Source organism: Oryzias latipes, chromosome 13 (genome assembly GCF_002234675.1).
Source record: "Oryzias latipes chromosome 13, ASM223467v1".
Taxonomy (NCBI): domain Eukaryota; kingdom Metazoa; phylum Chordata; class Actinopteri; order Beloniformes; family Adrianichthyidae; genus Oryzias; species Oryzias latipes.
In genome coordinates this window covers 20835576-20853605 of record NC_019871.2, presented here as the reverse complement: position 1 = coordinate 20853605, position 18030 = coordinate 20835576, and the positions used below count along the sequence as shown (strand labels likewise).

Below are 18030 nucleotides of genomic sequence, written 5' to 3'. Positions count from 1 at the left end.
AGGTTGTTTGCTTTTATCTAAGGCATCTATGGCCTAATCATAATAAAAAGACCACTGGGAACCCTTTAATAATAGATCAAAAGATGATTGGAGTGGGTATAAAAGAGGCCCAATGTGTCTCTGGTAAAATGTGAAGGCAGGCACAGATACTTACTGATATGTCGTTGGGCTAACATTGATGCATCTTGGATGGCTCCCCGATTCAAACTTGCTGGCTAAAGTGACATTATTCCCAAACAAGCAGTACCGAGGCATTTTGACCCCCACCACACCTGCCAGCACCGAGCCTGTGTGAATTCCTATCCGCAGCTGAAAGACAAGAGGAAAAAAACACATAAGAAAACGTGTCAAGTTATTGAGTTAGAGTGTGAAGCAACACAATCCAGAGCTATAAAAAGGTGACAGGGGTCTGTGGGAAAATCTACTGAAGAAAATGTCTTAAGCTTAAAGGTTAATATATAGTTATATAAAGATATATTAAGGGTCAATCAAGCAGCAGTTGAAACAAGCACACTGTTACGTCTAAACATTGACTATAACTGGGAACTGGACTGAGTGAGTGTGATGTCATTCATAGAAAATGGTTTACTCCAACCAAATGAAGTCAGTTTAGTAGCCATATTTTAGATGCTGCCATCTTGCAGCCAGACGATGCAGTTGTTGCTACCCAATCTGTAACGTCTACCCATCAGTCTGCGCACGTGCAAATGTTACGTTACTTCTGCTATCGCATTTTACGGTCAGAGAATGTCTTCAGATGTTAGCAATGATAATAAGCTCTTAAAACGTTTATATCAATAAAACTGTTTATAATAATAAAAAAGTTTACTTTAACATTAAAATATTTTTTATTTTAATTTTCTGATAATGAATTACAAGGTTTAAAATCTTGAAACAACAAACGTATTAAAAATATACAACTTATGTGATTAAATCTAAATCAAAATAGGTCATTTTTGGCAATGTTGGCCACATAGAGGAAGTAATGTAATATTTGCGCAGGCACGGAGTGTTTGGGTAGCCGTTACAGATTGGGTAGCAACAGCAGTGATTAGTTCAAGTTGGTCTAAGTCAGCATTCCTATGGCAACCATACTAGCCAATCAGGAGTAAGCTTGTTGGAAGTCCACACCCTCACCACTTAAAAGCGGGTTACACAAAATCTGTCAATCAAATGTTTTGAATGTTGGATGTGGGGGTCAGCAGGCTCCACCTACTTTTATTTTAGGTATCTGATTGGTCAGTTTGTAACTTGAATAATGACAGAAAAGATTTCGTGGATGCATGAATGGATGCATAAATGTCTCTACAGAAGTCTATGGGAAATCAACACACCAAATAAGGTTATGTGTAGATGTGTTCCTTCTCCTGACATTATATTGTAAAAATTCAAAGTAGTCAAAGTAGAACCTTTACGCAGGGATCACTCATAACCTCCTAACCCTAACAACATCTGACCCAGTGCACTTACTTTCATTGTTTATTCTGCAGGACAAAGGCTGTCTCCTGTTTACATGTCTGCTCACATCCAGTAAGCAGAAGGGGTTTTGCAGAAATCAAGCTCTCATGCTCCTGTAAATGTTTTCATCTAATCTGATGTCCGGTGGCAGCAGATTAAAAATTGCACTGGGGGGATGTGGAAATGACTCAAATAAATAATTGATCGGATCCCCTGTTTGCAGCAGGTATGAGCCAGTGCTTATGTTAAAAACAGGTGTGGAGCTGGCGCTGTCAAAGACAGAAATTATCACCATTGTTTTGATCAGGGAATGCTACATTTAGAAGATCTTGGACTAATGGCTTACTTCTGAGTTACTGGGTCACTAGTTTTTTAATAGGCTTTATCCAGTTTAGTGATGAAAGAGGGAGGCAGTTTTATCCCAGCTGTCACAAGGCAACAAACATGCTGCATCCTAATCCCTCCATAACATCAATTAATGTCAAAATCATCCGTCTAAATGGAAAATACTAGTATGCTGTACGTTAAATAAAAAATGGTTGTAATGAATAGAAGCTGCTCAGCTGAGGTCATGTTATGGCTTTCTGATGAACACATTTTACAGCTTTAACACACACAGAAATCGTTGCAACCACATAGATTTCCAATGATCATCTTCGGCATTTTAACACCTCTCAATGGAGCCAGCATTCCAGCACACTGCATGGTAGCCATGGCAACAACGGCTGAAAGTTGTAGCGAGCCAGAACGAGCGCAGACAGACAGAAAGACAATGGCGAGCAAGGAGGAGAGAGGGGGAACCTATAATTAGATGGCAGGACCTTGACAGCACAAGAAGGGAGATAAAGAAAATGAAACAGACAGCGAAGGAGAGCAGGCTGGCAGGTGCAGCCACCCGTCCTATTTCTGCACCTAAACTGCTTACAGATGGTCATATACTTGTCTGCCCCTACAACAGAAAACCACTCGCAAACAACCACTCAGAGATGCAAAGGCACAAATCTACATCTGTGCCCACTCTCCTCTACATTTGTGAGTCGGAAAGAGTCGACACAGGCCCCCCCCTTGCCTCGCTGTGAGTCCGCATCCAGGGCGCATGGCCTCCATGGAGCCCCAGAGCTAACGGTGCAGCAGCAGAACATGCAACCAACATCAAAGTGGCCTCCAGACCAAAGAGGAAAAGCGACTGAGACAGACAAAGTTGGATTCAATACGTTCTTCAGTTCATAAGATGCAGATGAGATTACTGTATAAAAGAAATGAAACAGTAATGTTCAATTGTTCCTGAAACCACTTTAGGTGTTTAAGTGTTTACTAGTACTTCACATCATAGATTTGTGTTGTTGATGAGTTTACAATATTTCACAAAATGTTAAAACGTTCTGATAATAAAACACAAAGCACCAAAACATTTCAGATGGAAAACAGCTTCAACATGAACAGATAATTATCTACTTACCCAAACTCATGACCATTGTTTAAAAAATGAGTGTAATAAGACAAATATGTTTGACCACATTTGATTTGAATTTGGATTTGAAATGGTTTATTACAAGCAATCAAATAAGAATAATGCAACATCAGTTATCCATTCATACAATGACGAATCAAACTTAAGATAATGCTATCCTAGGCACTTTAACATTGGGAGTTGGGTCATCTAGACCCACTAGACAGTGCGCTGAACGTTTTTTCTTCAATGATTTGTGATCTTCACTGGTGTCCATGGATTACATGAAATCTTTCCACCTTTATCCACCTTTGTCATGGTAGGGAGAACACACCAATGTAAGGGTGGGGTCATCTAAGATAGCACAAGGGTTAATAATATTGCTTGAAAGGGAGTGGAAAGAAGCGAATTGATATAATCCCACCCCGTTATACCGTAACCATTTTATTACATGATTCATCATTATCCGGTCCCTAGCTTTTATCAGACAGAATAACGAATCTTGAAGTATCAATAAAGCACATGACAAAGATGAATTACTTACTAATTATTATTCAAAAAATAACTTTTAGAAATCAACATGGCAAATGCAGATCATTTATCCAAAATATATGAAGATTATGTTACTCATAAAAGTCATGTACCGATATATGATTAATAAAAATAATACTATTTCAGTAAAATAAACATAACACTGTTTCAAAAAATTTATTAGCAACACTTTGATCAGGTATCAAAAGTTAAAATACGTGCAAAATAATGTTACATTAGGTCACATGAGGGTTAGCTTCAGGTTTACCACTGAAACTGTTATTTAAATGTGTCTATGTCACAAATATGTCAATCGTTTCATCCAGAAAAGCATAGAAAGCTATAAACTTATTTGTTTTAAGGGTTTTTGACAAAGGGAAAAAAACTGTTGAGGGTAAACCCAACCTTCACACAAAGGTAGCTGGAAAAGCTCCAACAAACCTGTGCCTGAACAGGAATAAGCTGGTAAAAAATACCGATGGATGGGTTGATGGATTGATGAATGGATGCATAAACGAATGGATGGAGGGACGGATGGGTGACTAGATGGATGGATGGACAGATGGATAGGAGATGGACAGACAGATGAATGGATGGACAAACAAATGGATGGATGGATGGATGGATGGATGGATGGATGGATGGATTGACAGACGGATGAATGGATAGTTGCATAGACGGTTGGTTGGATAGATGGATGCATAGACGGTTGGATGGATGAATGGATAAATAATAGATAGATTGGATGGAGCCTTGCTTTCATTTCATATCAAAGGTTATGGGATGGAAGTCAGAGTTCTGTTTAAGCCTTAAGTCAACCTTATCTTCGAGAACCTTTCTTTGTAGCTTGTAACCATAGCAGAATAGTAATTAACTACATAATAACAGTATTAATGCCAAGTTGGAACAGTGATTTTAGGAGAAACCTTAGTCACCACACACTGCTGTTCCTCCAGCAGCAGCCTTACTGCTTTTTTGTTTACAAGCCTGTAATCAGCTTGAGCTTCTGCAGTGGTTGACCCCACTAAAGCTACATGACCCTTCACTTTGTGGTTTTTGTTGTTGTTGCTCCTAAAAGCTGCTTCATTCCAATAATACCAAACACAACGTGGTACTGTTGTGTTTACTGACCACCTTAGTGCAAAGCTAATAACACCGATTGGTTATTACAGTCACTGTATTCATCGTAATGAGAAATTTTGTTTCATTAATCTGTGTAAATAGACAATCAATGGCTGGATGTTTGGTTGTGTAAGCCTGTAGCAGTAAGATGATTAAAATTTTTAAATTATATATCTAAAAGGTTTGCCCAAACACTTTTTTTCAGTATGGTTTTATAATTTATGATGTTTTTACATCAAACAGAGGATTGTGTTCTCAGACTTACAGATGGGGGGAAATATAAATACAACATCTACTACATAATTACTGTCAGTAACAATGTTTTGATGCATTCTATTATAAAAATAAACATCATATTCTTGGTGAAATAGTATTCTTCGTAACGTGTAAATAAATGCTGCAGCAATAAGAATATTACTATATGTCCGTCAAAATATGTCAGACTTTTCCAAATAACTGCCGTCATATATTTCCACAACATTTTTATTTAAAACAATTTAAAAAATGTTATTTATTTTGTCAGTGGATAAATGTGGCTTTTTGATTATCATTTATGTCCAGATCCTATGAATGTTGCATACAAGCCTGTAAAGGCTAAACAATTCATAATGGAGTTGAGCTTTTGCAGTGGTTTGATTCAAAATGTTGGCAGATAACTCAATGGAAGATGTAAAAGATCTTTGTGTGCAGGAATAATTATTATAAAATTAACTATTTAAACACATCTCATTCTGAATATAACTTTATTCTGATAATCAGAAATCCTTTTTTTTTGTTCTTACTCAGGATTGGGACGCTGGCATGCATGTGCAATGTCTACTGACAGCAACTGTCATGTTGTTAGAAAAGAGCAGCTGTTTTGGGCATAACAGTAAGTCCCTGACCATATCAGCATCCAAAATCCTGCAGACACTGCAGATGGCTGATGGTCATAAGCTCATAGGAGAACAATAATCTCCTGACAATACAAGGCTGCACTCGTGAAATGAGCATGCAAAACAAAACAGTGTCATTTAAGAAAAACTACTGACATTCAGATATTTATTCCACATGAAGAAAGAGAAACTAGCTCACATATAAAAACAAACCCGTACCCTCCTTGACACGCTTGTTCTTGTCTAGTCTGAGAAACTAAGCCGGGTTAGGGCTCAGTTGGAAGACCACCTGGGACTACCAGGTCTTTTAAATTATTGCAACCAAATGAGGGTACTATCCAGAGTTTCCATATGTATTCTGTAAATGAGAACTGGTCTGAGTGACCCCTCCCTCCGGAGTTCCAAACAGGAAGTACCTTCTTGTCTGAAGAAGAAGCCAAAAATCCCATAGACAGAGAAATAAACAGCTATTGCTAAGTCATTCTATTTGTCAGACTAACCATTCTTGCTCTGATACATCTTTTATGTTCTTGATGATTCTCTTTTTTAATGAATTTTTACTGTAGTTTAAGTTATTCAAGTTATAAACTGGGCAATCAGATGCCTCAGTAAAAGTAGGTGGAGCCTGCTGGCATCTACGTCAAACGTTGGAAACCTTCGATGGACAAAATATTTTGTCTAGCTTGCTTTCAAGTGGTAGGGGTGTGGACTTCCAACAAGCTCACTCCTGATTGGCCTGAGTATTTGCCATATGTTGACTCAGACTCAGACCAACCACTGCTTACTGATGATATCTGGCTCCAACTTGACGGCATTCATATTGAGAAAAAAATAGCCCCTGAATTGATTTAATTTGGTTGAAGCCAGAAGTAAACGATTATCTATGGATGACGTCACACTCACTCGGTCCAGTTCCCAGATACAGTCAATGGTCAGTCGCAGAGGGATGGGTCACACAGGCACCAGTGTCCACAATAAAGAAAAAAAAATAAGAAGCCAAATAACAGGAGTAAATAGTGTTTGGATGTGGAAACCCCAATCTGGGGAGGCCAAAAAGAAAAAACAAACATACTTTGAAGCAATAAATTGAGTAGAATCATCCAGATGGATTTAATTGCAACATGTTTTTTCACACTTCACTCTTTTTCTTTGTTTCTGTCTCCTTGAATAATTACGTTGGTGTCTCACCAAACGTCCTCTCCCAAAGCTCTTGTAACAGTTTGCATAACAGCGTAACATTTTGCTGGAGCTGAGTGTACTCACTGAGCAGCGCTTATCAGGATGAAGTGGAGTATCTCCATAACTCCATTTTATGCAAACACGAAGGTAAAAATGAAAGGTTTGGAACACGGAAAAGCAAGAGTTGAAGAAGCTAAAAAACACGGCAGAGGTTAAACGGAGCGAGAGGTGGGATAGAAAAGAAAGGCATGACAAGGGCGGCAGCGTAAAAAGACTAGGAGAGCAAGAAGAAAGACACACATGTAAGCACTGTGCAGCAGGCCTAAAAATGCTTGGCAAGGCTCTTCTATTTTGAGACAAATGGACGTCGTCTGCAGCACAGCCGTGTACAGAGGACTGTCTGTTATTCAGCAGCTTCTCTGAACACACGGCCTGTCCCTTAGGTTGCAAGCACATTTTCAAATCAGAGAACAGTCAAGTGGGCAGCAGACACGGTGTCATTCCGTAAAATTTCTCAACATGCTTTTCTTTCGAATTGCTGTTCATGTTTTATTTAAATTAGTGCGATTCTGGGCCTGGAAACACTTGACCTTGAAAATTCGTGTCACAAATATGAACCATCAAGAGAACAAAAGAAATAAAATAAAATAAAACAATAGAGCAGAGAAGCTACAGTACTAATTTTCAGCAGAACCTCAGCTAAATAAAAATGAATTTCAAAACATGGTACTATAACACAATTTACTGGGTAAATGCAGCAGGAAAAATACAGGATGATTGTATTTTTATGTCTGTCATCTTTATTGTGTACATATTTGAGTAAATAATATAGCTAATACATATAATATACATCTAATACAGCAAATAATTTTTATTGCTTGTGGTTTTCAGGGACTTACATAACGCTGGAAATGATCCCACAAGCTTGAAAAGCTGCGTGCTTATGTATGATGGGTGACCTTGACCAACACTGGACGAAGGACGGGCATTAATAAATCCTTTTCTGTCATCTGTTTAACTGAGTTAACATTAAAACCTGTCTGGTTTTTTGCTTTTGTTTCCATGTTTACATTTTCAGTCAAACTTTACTAAAACACTGCCTACAAAAATGTTAAATCATTCCTTTTTTTGTTCCAAAAGCAAATAAGCTTTGACTTAAAGACAGTTTAAAACCTCGGTCAGACCTCCTTATATTAGCTGTAACTGGGTCAATGAAAACTTTTATTTTTCACCAAGTTGATGTATATTTATGAATCATTCCTTCATGCTGCAAGATGAATGAATGTGCCACTGGTTTGTGTGCTGGAGAAAATGACACAAGACTTTTAAGAAAATTAAAGCTTTTTATGTTTTAGAGCACAAATCAAAAAAGTTCTAACTAAAAGACTATCGTTTGTAAAAATGAGTTGTTAAATTATTATGTAGTAAATGTTTATAACGAAAACTGCTAAAGTTATTTTGAAAGTTTGATGTCAAGCTAAGAGTAAGATTTTGCCTCTGAGGTTGCTAGAAATATATATATTTTAGCCAAAGCAGCTGGGCCGCCCAAAATACCTGACATCTAAAAATACTATTGCGAGTTCTGTTCAACCTTTCCTCAGAACATCAGAACAAATCTGAGAGCGGTTCAATTGAATAAGGTTTGTCTCAGAACGCAGAGCAGACGTCCACATGAATGAAGATTGATGCTTTAGACCTTCACTGCGCTCACGTCTGTGTGTCATTGGGAGAAACAGTCAGTATGCTGATGCTGCAGACATTGCCGTGTTTATGTGCAACACAAAAGGTACATTAAAAGCTGGCCCAAAATTTCCAGAAGGCTGAAAAGAATTCAACTTATTTTGCACAAAGATTTTCAATGTTCAGACACACTATAAATAATATGCACAAGCAGTATCACAACTGATAGATTTTTTTGAGTATTAGCATTGACACATTTTAATTTTAGCATGCAAGCTTTAAATATTCTGGCATGTAACGATTTATTGAAAGAAGTAAACATTGGCATATTTTAAATCTTATTTTTTAGCATTTGAGCATAGGCTAAATCTAACAACCTATGACCAAGGAAACATTTGCTTCTGCTGTTTATTCATGTGACTATGCCTTAAATGTTTAACCCTTGCATAATGTTTGTGCAAATGCCAGACATAACTGCATTGGCGTGAGATAAACACAATTTGCATTTTGTCAAATAAAGCAGGCACACCAGACTTTGAAAGGTATATGCTTTTTTTCTGTGCTTTTTATATAACAAACCATTCGTGTTGAACTCCATAAAGCACAACTATTCAATCTTGCATTGTAACTATCTAACAACCTTGACAAACTGCTGTAACACACCACAACTGTGCAGGAACAGTTACTGTTAGCTGTAACACCACAAATCTGCAGCGACACAGTTACTGCTGGTTTAAACACAAAAAAAGTCGGCAGTATCACATTTACTGTCAGCTGTAACCAACTATAAGTCTGCAGTAACACACTGAAGTATGCACTTATGTATTTTTAATCCACGTGCCTCCACAGCTCATCATCATCCACGAATATCACTGTTTGATTGGTACGTCCCTGCAATTCTGATCCCATCATGCACCCCCTAAATGCAATTCACGCAACTGAATTGTCAGCATTCAACCTTTACATAACAGGTGCACACAGACAGACAGACTTTGTGTATTTATATATGCTTTTCTCTGAGTATTAATTTTTTTACTGTAATATGTGGGCATTGTAGCCTCACCCATGTAGAATTATCATCTAGTCATATAAATGATTCACATTTCTACAAAAAACGTCATTCTGGCATACAGGATGAGTGGATTTTTATTTTTTTATTTTTTTAGAAAGATAAATATACGAATACCATAAGAGCTTAGCCTCATATACAAAAGGGGTTTATACAAATAAACGCCTCATGAATCAGAAACTACACAACCCTCTATTGTAAAAGTGTAATCTGTCTAACACAAGAGGCTTTCATCTCTGATCTGTTTGCTCACTGACTGGACAGGACAAGATTTGCAGGTTTGGTTCCAGCCAAATTATTGGGTTCCCATTTTTATAATGGGAAGTGTAACCCTTGTGCTATCTTAGATGACCCCACCCTTACATTGACGTGTTCTCCCTACCATGACAAAGGTGGATAAAGGTGGAAAGATTTCATGTAATCCATGGACACCAGTGAAGATCACAAAACATTGAAGAAGAAAGGTCCAGAGCACTGTCTAGTGGGTCTAGATGACCCAACTCCCAATGCTAAAGTGCCTAGGATAGCAAAAGGGTTAAAGGTAAAGACACTGATTATTTATGGGAACTGTGTGACAGTAAATGAAATAAAACTGGTTTGTCTAGCATATCCATTAACTTTGGATGGTTTCAGTGGCCAAGCTACAAAGAGGCGCTTAAACTGTAACCCAAAGTGAGGTCACCTATAAAACAATGAAATGACAAACCTAATTTCTTGTTAAACAACGTTAGACATACCTACACAAAGTAAGAGGAAGAAAAACTCACTTTTATCGGTTTCCCATCCGGTGTCAGCACTTCATCCGATAGTTCCATCATCTTCAGAGCCATGTGGGCAATTGGTTTTGCATGACTATCAACCTTCTTGTGAAGTCCTCCAGCCACACAGTATGCATCACCTATTGTCTCAATCTGGTTGAGAGAAAAAAGTGTTTAAAACTTTAATCAGCATTTCTTTTCTACCAAAACTTAACAGCATCACAAAGCTTCATAAAAATCCATCTCTTGTATAAGGATTTAACCTTTGATGTCAGAGAAAAGCTTCATAAGATCATAAAAAGAGCATTTAGTGGGTTGTATATAATCACAGTTTCCCAGTATTACTACAGTATATATTTGGGGGGGGGGGGGGGTCTTTTCATGCTGGTATTAATAAAATCCTAAAAGAATCATGTGAGACATTTAGCAAAGTAAAAATACGCTGCATAGGCAATGGCTATTTTAAAACTAGACAGTAAAAGAGGAAACAAGAAGTGTCTTTGTTCCAGCTGATTGCCAAAAATAATATTTCTACTCTGAGAAAAGATAAAAAGATCTGTCAGGTATGGGATCATTTATAGCCCGTGAAAGAGACTGCCTGAAAAATGGGTCTGATTTAAAATGGAGAAAGGTTAATGGTGGGCATGACAGGTTCAACTCACCCAAATATACTTGTGCTGTTTCCTGTATTTATTATGAGCTCAGAAGCAGTTCACAGGCTAAACATTACAAATCCTGCTCAGAGCTTTGAAGGCTTTTTAGGCTTTTTTTGTCACTACTTCACTAAGTATATTCTAATATTACAGTGCTTGCTAGTTTTCGATGACAGCAAAAAGTGGTTTATGTGGTAAATTTGGGATATGTGAAGATTTTAGGGTGTTAAAATAAAAAGCCTTCAGGTTTTGTACCCCAAAGATCAAATTGAAACTATTTTGAGTTAATGTAATAACAAAAAAATTTGTATCTCAAGTCAACATAAAAAAATTACTATTAAAAAAAGGCCTACAACAGTGACATCACATTTTCTACTTTACCTTTAGTGATTCATATTTTTCTATTTGACTTAAATTGGACGGATCACTGCTGGACTTTCAACAAAGTGATGATGATGAACTCAACAAAATCCATCAGGAGGCGTGATTTAAGCAAAGGTTCCGTAAGGCTTTTCTGCCAAACACTGGCGTCAACCTACATACCAACTGTAATGTCCGTGATGCTTCAAAAAAACAAATGGACAGCGGCATGTCACACTAATGTGAACATCACACCAACCACCAGCAGCCTTGTAGGATTCAGTGTCTTGCTCAAGGGCTCTTCGAATCATGCAGAGGCAAGGTGAGAACCGAATCTGGGATCTTCCCATCAGAGGTCGACCGTTGTACCTCTGCACCCGTTTATGGTTATCAAAGAATTCTGCACCAGAAATAAATGTTTTGGTAGAATTAAAATATGCCAGCTGCAGTCTAAACCAAATGAAACCAGAGGTTTCAAGCTTTTGAAAATGAGATTCTTGTCATGGAGGGGCCGAATTTTTTCGAGGTCGCAATGGTCTCTGGTTCTTTTGACCAAAAAAAAAAAAAAAAATCATTTTTTATTGCAAACACCTGAAGTTTTATCAGTTTTGGCACTCAACCCTGAGGAACCTGCAAAGCACACTGAGCCCACATATTGCATAAATGCCTTCTAACGTGGTGATAACCCTGGTACCAAAAAAAAATAAAAATGGCAAAAGTAAAAAAATCTATTAAGGCTTTGATGTCAAACACTTCAATGACAGAGTTGGTGAAGAATCGGGACAGTTGATGGAGAAAAGGAAAAAAGACTTGGACAGCATTCTGCTCTCATTAAATCCTAACCCAGTTTGCAGGTAACCATGACAACGGTGACAAAAAGGTGACTCAATCTACCCGTCATGTCCTCATGTCCCTTCTATCTGTTTGACACACAAAGCTACGCTCATGGAAGCATAACTTTCCCCACCTGGGAAGTGATGTTTCTGTGGATAAATAAATACCTTAACGAAGTTCCAACCAAATATTCTAAGGATGCAAACAAACAATGTTAGACATCCGGACTGAAAAAAAAAGGAAAAAAATTAAAAGGCTGGAATTGGAGCTGAAAAGAGGAAAAGAAAGCAGGCGCTGGAGATGACGGTAACCAGGCTCAAAGCCAGACTGTCAGATGGACAATATTGACACATCTTTGTTAAGCTCTCACAGACGGGCTATTAATCACGTACTTTTTCCACAACAAAAGTGCCCCCCCCCTTGCACACATATGTGTATACAGACCTAGTATGTGGAGACAGGGTCACACAGAAAGGTTTAGCTCTGACTCAACATGTTAAAGAGAAATAGAATATTTAGAAATATTAGAAATATTTAGAATAATAGAAATATTTCCCAAAACTACTTCTTTTTAGGAAATATATCTTTCTAGGAAAACGCAAATCATTAAGTAAAGTCCTTCAGACTGAAATTTTCCTTTGAGACAATTCTGACAAATTAAATCTGTTTTTCTAGACGTCAGAAAAAATGTTTCAGTGTCAAAAAAAAAACTTTCATACCTTATAAACATCCAGGATGCCACACTGGTAATCAAAGCGCGTGTAGAGTTCGTTCAGCATTGAGATGACCTGCATAGGTGTGCAGTGGGCGCAGACTGCAGTGAAGCCCACAATGTCTGAGAACAGCATGGTGACGTCGTCAAACTTGCGAGCAGGCACTGGCTGACCCTGCCACAGTTTCTGTGCCACATCACCCGGAAATATGGAATACAGCAGATCCACTGTTCTTCTTTTCTCCTCCTCCAGCGCCTGGTGGGTCCGCTCTAATGTGGCCTGAGAACAAACAGAGGGACATTTAGAGCTTTATTATTCAGAGGATGTGGCCGTAAGAAAGGTGGCAGCGATGGCCGCAAAATGAAAAGATAGAAGAACGCTGCTGATGCATAAAAAGATGTTTAACCTAATTTTTTTTCCAGTGTTTGGTATCTGTGCATGCTTGTGTCTTCATTCACTTTGCATGATTCAGTTAGATACCATTGTGCAAGCAAACTGCCTAAGAAGCAGCTATTTATAACTCTCGCCTGGAGGGGGGAGACTGATGCAACAAGCAATCTCAGAGGATTGGGTCAAAACCCACCTCCCGCAAAAGAATGCTTTAAGAACCAATTATCCAATAGGAGTAGTCAGGGACAACAATCAGCATTCCTCCCCACTGGAAATATCCACAGTTCAGATGAGGGTTTTGTCTGAATTCCCTCCCTAACCCCCAAAAGGCTGGGGCTATCAAGTGCCCTGGATTTAACATAAATCGGACACATGCTGACTCATTTTTTTAACACCAAATATGACTTCACCCAATTTCCAGAGTAAAAAACCTAAAAAATATGAACACCATAAATAGTAATGAATCCACTATTTTTGATTTTTAAAAACTTGGAAGATTGATAATAAATAAATCTACATACTTTTTTTTCAAATCACAAATTGTTCAAACAAAATGCATATATATTTGCCTATATATTGGCCTATATTTGCCAATCTCATGAGCATTGCTGCTCACTGGTTTCTCGTAGAGACTTCTGGTAAATTTCAAGGGCACTGAATTGTGAAATTGTAAATTCAGACACCCAGAAAAAATGGCCAAAGCCTTGTGTGGTGCACTGATCGGAATACGGAAGCCGCTTGCTTTTATTTATTTATTTATTTTGCCCATTTTCTTGTAATACCTATATCTACCTTTCCCTCCCATTTTGTCATGATAACAACATCTACTATGACAAGGAAAACACTAGTGATAACAAGACCACGAGATAGAAAAGTAGAAACTCCGTCCTGCACCTCTCCTGCATCATTCTGTAACCGTGTAGACCGCCTGATCCCCTCATCTAGTCACTGATGAAATTGACAACAAATGCAGGATCACTGAACTGCACCCGCCTGCGCAGCTGCAGCAGCGCAAACCTTCTCTATAAATTACTAGGACTGATTTGGACGTTGTTTATGAAGACAACATCAGCACAAGCCTGAGTTACGACTACAGTAATATTGAAATAACAAAATGATCTGTTCTTCTGGTGTTTTACATTTTCTCTGACTAACTCCTTTGTTTTACTGCAGATTGCAAAAAATTTAAAAAATCTGTTTATTTATCTGCACTATGCCACAGGAGAAACTTGTGTTTTAATATCCTAAAAGTTGGTAACATCTCGTGACTTTCATTTTGTATTTACAGTATGTTAGAAGGTCTCTGTAATGAATAAAACAAGCAACATGAGCATTACCTTCAGTTTGTCCATTCTTTTCTTCAGGCCGTCCTGCGCCTTGGCCTGCTCCCCCACCAGGATCACATCCCGCGTGGCGTCGTGGATGGGGATGTCTGACAGGTAGAGGCCCCTGCCCATCAGCTCCTCCAGCTTATCAACTCGTGGCGAGCCCAGAAACATCAGCGAGCAGGACTCCGGCACGTGGATCATCTGACCCTTCAGCTCCATTACCTGCCAGGGAAGTAAAGCTGCGGGTTACTCCGAACTTTGACTGGTTTACTTGTTGGCCTGGACATGCTACGCCGTTCAGTGAGACAGTAAACAGCGAAGCGGAGCAGTTGATGCTCATTATTGACTTTATTATTGACTGTTGCTCCCATGACCCGAATAAGCAGCTAAAGACAGATGGAAGTTCTTCACATATGTGTAAAGGAAAACATGTTTTTCCCCTGTATTTGCTCCGTACAGATTTGACCTTTATTTGCCCGCAGACAACCCCTATCCACCCTTAAGGATAGTTGGGATTAAGGCTTTAGGCAGCATGTGGTTAGTAAGTTTTCTCCTAGAAATGAACCCATGATAGGCAGTTCTGTTACCACAAAACTCTAGATTTTTTCCAGAAATCAACAAATCGAGCAGAAGCCACAGCCATGGTAATGAAGAATCGGACAGAGAAGCACTTTTGTTCATGTCTGAGTGTTCGGAGCTGCTCTCCTAAAGCACGTCGCCCACATTCTGTTCATTTAATTTGTCTTAACCTTGAGACAAATTAAATTGATACAAATTAATACTTAAATCATCCCAAAAGATGTAGGGACGAGGCAAGGAGATTGGTGAGGCTCTGTGATAATACCACTGACAGTATCTGGAAAACATCAGTGGGATATGTTTGGCGTGTTGCTTCACATTCTGTTCTGGGGCGCCGAGATGAAAGGTATGTGCAGATCCTGTTAAATGTTCTGAGCGCAGGTGTGAGGAGGACAAGTAAAACAAGCCTCCCTGTTCAAAGCAGAGGATAAAGACGGAAACAAACACACAAGCCTGCAGAAGGGTGTGTGAGGAAAGGTCTTTCAACACCATCGCTACAGCGGCTCGGCTTATATCTCCTATTTAGTCCATTTCCGTTCCTTACTCGATTTTAGCTCCTGGTTTTGCTTCTTTCTGCATCATTATCTGTTCTTTAATCCTGCTCCTCACTCCCTCTGTGCACTCCCCCTCCGACTCCTCCATCCCCTCCTCTCTCTCCCTTTCTCCATAGTGTCAGAAAGATTATTCCGCCGGTGAGCACATTGCAGCCCTGTTTTATTTATAGCACATTCTCTCCTATGCCTGCATAATACATACAGTCTACATCTGCACATGCACAGTATTTCCCTGAACGCTTCCCAAAGGAAGACGTGCATGCTGCCTCCGCTTGTCTGTTATGCCAATATAACAAGTTGCATGCCACATATCTGCACATGTGCAGCTCCCGCAAGCAGAGGTCAAGAGATGCCCATTCACGGCAACCCAACTGTTAATGAATCATTCCATCAAAGATGCTCTTATTTTCTGAATTTCATCATTTTATCGGTTTCAACAATCCTCGATTAGCCTAATACCAGAACAAGCTGCCTTAACAGGAAGGCCATAGAGCACACATGCCTACTTTTACCAGAAAGAAGAAATGCAGAACATTTTTATTTTAAACAAAACAATCAGACATATCACACCGTGACAGCATGACTTTAACCGAAACTGAGCCAACAAATGCTGAAAAAGAGTCTGAAATGCTTGGATAAGCATGTATGTTAAGTTCATCAAGAGATCCTCTCAAGTAATGCAGCATCACCATGTGTGAAGGTTACATTAACAAAGCAAGAAAATCACCAACAACCATCAGAAAGGTTTTTTTTTTATTTCTGCACCTCAATTCATAATGCCTGCAGGTCAATTCCCAAACCGTGAGTCCGTCATCGTTACACGGAGGTAAATGTCTGTCCAAAAATGAGCCCAACAGTTATCAATAGCTTCTCAGAGGGAATGCAAATATATCATGTTGAAGGCACATCTTAAGTCTGATTAATCACAGGAGCACTGTGAAAATGTGTCTGTATGAAATCAAAATGGAGACGTGTGTAAGATGTGTGTGAAATGGGTTTGTTCTGTAGCAGCAGAAGCTTTGCAACCTTAAGTCCTTCACTTAAAGATTTGTGTTTTTAGACAGACAAATGATCGTGCAGGTGGCCCGTAAGAAATATCAAAGTCGTAGACTGTTCGGTGAACCCATAGAGTGAAAATGTTCATGCACATTTTATCTAGGTGCATGCTGCAGACGACAGGTCGGAGCGAACACTTAACCACTATGCAACGGTGATTAAAGGTGAAGTACGTGAGATGCAGACGCATCGTACACCTTATGGTTAGAGCACACCTCGTGCAAGCAGCAACAGGAGCTAAGACTCTGACCATACTAATGTAAGGCCACTGTATGACAGCATCACCCATACGTCATAAGTGTGTGTAACTTCCATTGGCCTTACAAATACTTCACAATACACTTACCACACGCATGACAATGGTATGTTCAATTTTAATGACATCCCTTGTGAAGGCCATACGAGCCTCAAGGGTTTTTCAAGACACACCTGTGCTCCCTTTGAGATGTAGCCTCTCCTCTCTACGACCCTCCAAAAGTACAACCCAAAAACCCAGATGGGTCAACGGCCCATACGGGTGCATGTGACTAAGGCGAGTGCCATGCTTTGAGCTCAGTTATGTTCTTTTTCCACAGCTGATCCTCTTCTTTTTAGTCCTTTTGGTGCAGAGTGGCTCCGGTTTTTGCTTCGTCATGTTTAAGTTCATGTATAAAGTTTGAGTGACAAAATTAGTTCCTACTCTCAGCCAGGTCTTTTGCATTTGGGTTCTACACCACCTCCATCCCTGACAAAACATGTAGCAATGGTTCAATCAAAGTCCAAACATTAGACCAAAGGAGAACTGTCACAAACCCAAAGAGTTAGAAAAAGGGTTGCTGAAAAAAATTAACTTACCTCCATAAAAACTGTGTGAACCCTTTAGAAAAATTAATCTACAGGCTAAGCAATCTGTGTGTCTTCAGTTGTTCCAGAACCACAGCAATACTGTCTACTCCATGAAGCTGCGTTAACTTCAACCTTTGATGTTTGGATGTGTTTTTCTTTTTTAGACATGACTTGTCAGTTACAGGAACAATTGGCGGTGTAATCTGCTACTTAGTGCGGTTGTGTCTGACCGACTTGGAAGGCCCACACGCTTGACATGCTAACAGCTATCTCCATGGAGACTGTGGAAAAAAACCAGGGACAAAACAGAATGAAAAATATGCCCTAATGCTGCTTTTGCAAAAGTATCATCTCTACCTAAATGTCGACTTCTCATATCTGCAAAAAAGCAAACCCTAACTATTTTGTAAAAACCAGGTTTATAAATAAGCTGAATGACATCTGACCTCACTTCTGCCCATAAACATTGTTTCATTCAATTCTAATAGAGCAATATAGCCTCAGATCTTGACGGTATGCATTCACATCTTCAGTGTCAGAGGAACAATAATTCCATTCTGAAGGATCGACAAACCAAACAGCTTCAGGAATCAGACTGCCCGGCATTTACAGGATG

The 18030-nt window shown here is 39.1% G+C and overlaps 1 protein-coding gene across 1 annotated transcript in view; it reads right to left on the bottom strand.

The window, feature by feature from the left end:
* Positions 1 to 18030, bottom strand: part of gucy1a2 (guanylate cyclase 1 soluble subunit alpha 2) — a 41482-nt gene that overhangs the window by 1101 nt on the left and 22351 nt on the right. Inside the window, 4 exon segments of the mRNA NM_001104688.1 lie at positions 155 to 309; positions 10132 to 10275; positions 12689 to 12961; positions 14410 to 14622. Of these exon segments, the coding sequence (NP_001098158.1) occupies positions 155 to 309; positions 10132 to 10275; positions 12689 to 12961; positions 14410 to 14622 (785 nt within the window).